Source organism: Monoraphidium neglectum (genome assembly GCF_000611645.1).
Source record: "Monoraphidium neglectum strain SAG 48.87 unplaced genomic scaffold scaffold02851, whole genome shotgun sequence".
Classification (NCBI taxonomy): Eukaryota; Viridiplantae; Chlorophyta; class Chlorophyceae; order Sphaeropleales; family Selenastraceae; genus Monoraphidium; species Monoraphidium neglectum.
In genome coordinates this window covers 6,853-8,381 of record NW_014010777.1, presented here as the reverse complement: position 1 = coordinate 8,381, position 1,529 = coordinate 6,853, and the positions used below count along the sequence as shown (strand labels likewise).

At 63.0% G+C, this 1,529-nt stretch overlaps 1 protein-coding gene across 1 annotated transcript; it reads right to left on the bottom strand.

Annotated features, from left to right (window-relative positions):
- Nucleotides 1–42: 42 nt before the first annotated feature.
- Nucleotides 43–284, bottom strand: MNEG_11663 (hypothetical protein; the record flags this gene model as incomplete). The annotated part of the gene is made up of 1 exon (XM_014039868.1): nucleotides 43–284. A coding segment is annotated over one exon (242 nt), but the record flags the coding sequence as incomplete, so codon positions are not given.
- Nucleotides 285–1,529: the final 1,245 nt, after the last annotated feature.

The window sequence follows — 1,529 nt, the reverse complement described above, 5'->3', positions numbered from 1 at the left end:
CGGCGGTGCGCGTCGGCGAGGCCTGCGGCCGCGCGCGCGCACTGCTGCTGCAGCTCGGCGAGCTCGGCGGCGCGCTGCTCCTCAAGCAAAGCGATCAGCTCGCGCCGCAGCCGCGCCGCGGACTCATCGCAGAGCGCCTGGTAGGAGCGGGCGCGCGACTTTGCGAGCTGCCTGTCGCGCTCGCGCACGGCGAGCAGGCGCCGCATCCGGGCGCGCGCCAAGCCCTCGGACTTCGCGCGCTGCTGCTCGTCATAGCTGAGCTGATAAGTCCCTATATTTGCCATAGCTGCCGGTGTGGGCGGCTAGGTGGCAGGTGTTGTTGAGCGGGGCAGTAGATCACATCGTTCCACACGGGTGACATGGGAGCCTTTTACGGCTGAAATCTTGTGATTGGCCGACACAACTGAGTCGCAAGTTGTGTCGGCCCATTCCTATGTCACCATGGTCAAACCAAGTGACTTGCGGCCGCACCGGATACGTTTGTCTGACCCGTTGATAAAATTAATCCATCAGTGTCTTGAAAAACTCTAAACCCTTGTCAAGATATAGGCAGGTCCCCTTTAGTTATTATCCTGCGCGATCGTTGCGCTGTGAATGCATCCGCTAGACCAAAACCTCATATAGAAGAAGAGCCAATATGGCCGAGGGAGATGAGGGATTTTGGACCCCGACGCAAGCGATCTTGCAGGGGGGCGAGGACCCGCTCGTCGACAAGCCCAGGCTCACAAGCAAGCTTCTCTCTCGGCCCCCGTTTCGCTTCCTACATGATGTCATATCGGCGGTGCGTGCGGGATGCGCTCGAGCGGACAGGCAAACGCGTTCCCGCCAAACAGTGGAGGCGGCGACGCTGCGTCGCCCGCGACGCCGACGGACCGGCATTCCCTGCTATCCTTTATCGCTTGGGCACGCGCAGGTCCAGGCAAAGACAGGCTTTGCTGCAGGCCTATTTCAGGGCCCTGAGCTCGACCCACACGCAATCCAGGTGCGGCGCAGCTTCGTGGCAGCTGCTCACAGTGAGGTCCCCTGCTAGAGAACACCACATGCGGCCTGTGCCCCCCATCGGCTGGCGTGCTGGCGGCCTCGTGATAAATCAATGTGCATATAGCGCCCATGCCAGCCGGCCCCGCCGCCCCTCGGCCAGCCTCACCGCACACTGCACGCCGGGCGGCTGGCCGCCGGCCCCAGCCGCCCATGCGCCCGCTACCTGCGCGCCCCGCGCGCAAGCGCCGCCTTTTGACAGTGCACGCCCCCTGCCACGTGCCTGTGCAGGACAAGGAGGCAAAGGTGGCTTACCTCTCAAAAATCATAGCCGTGGTGGGGCTAGTGCTTGGGGAGGACGTGCCAGCCAAACCCCTCAAGGTGCGTTTCCATGACCGTGTCTCTTTCCTTGCGGTTGTAGTTCCTGCCATGTCCGTCGACTCCGACTTTGGATCTGCACGTTCCCTCAGCACGCATTGGGCGAAGAAAGGCGGCGGCGGGACGGCGGCCGCTCGCCAGCGTGGACAAAGCAGCCATGTGGGCTTGGGTTT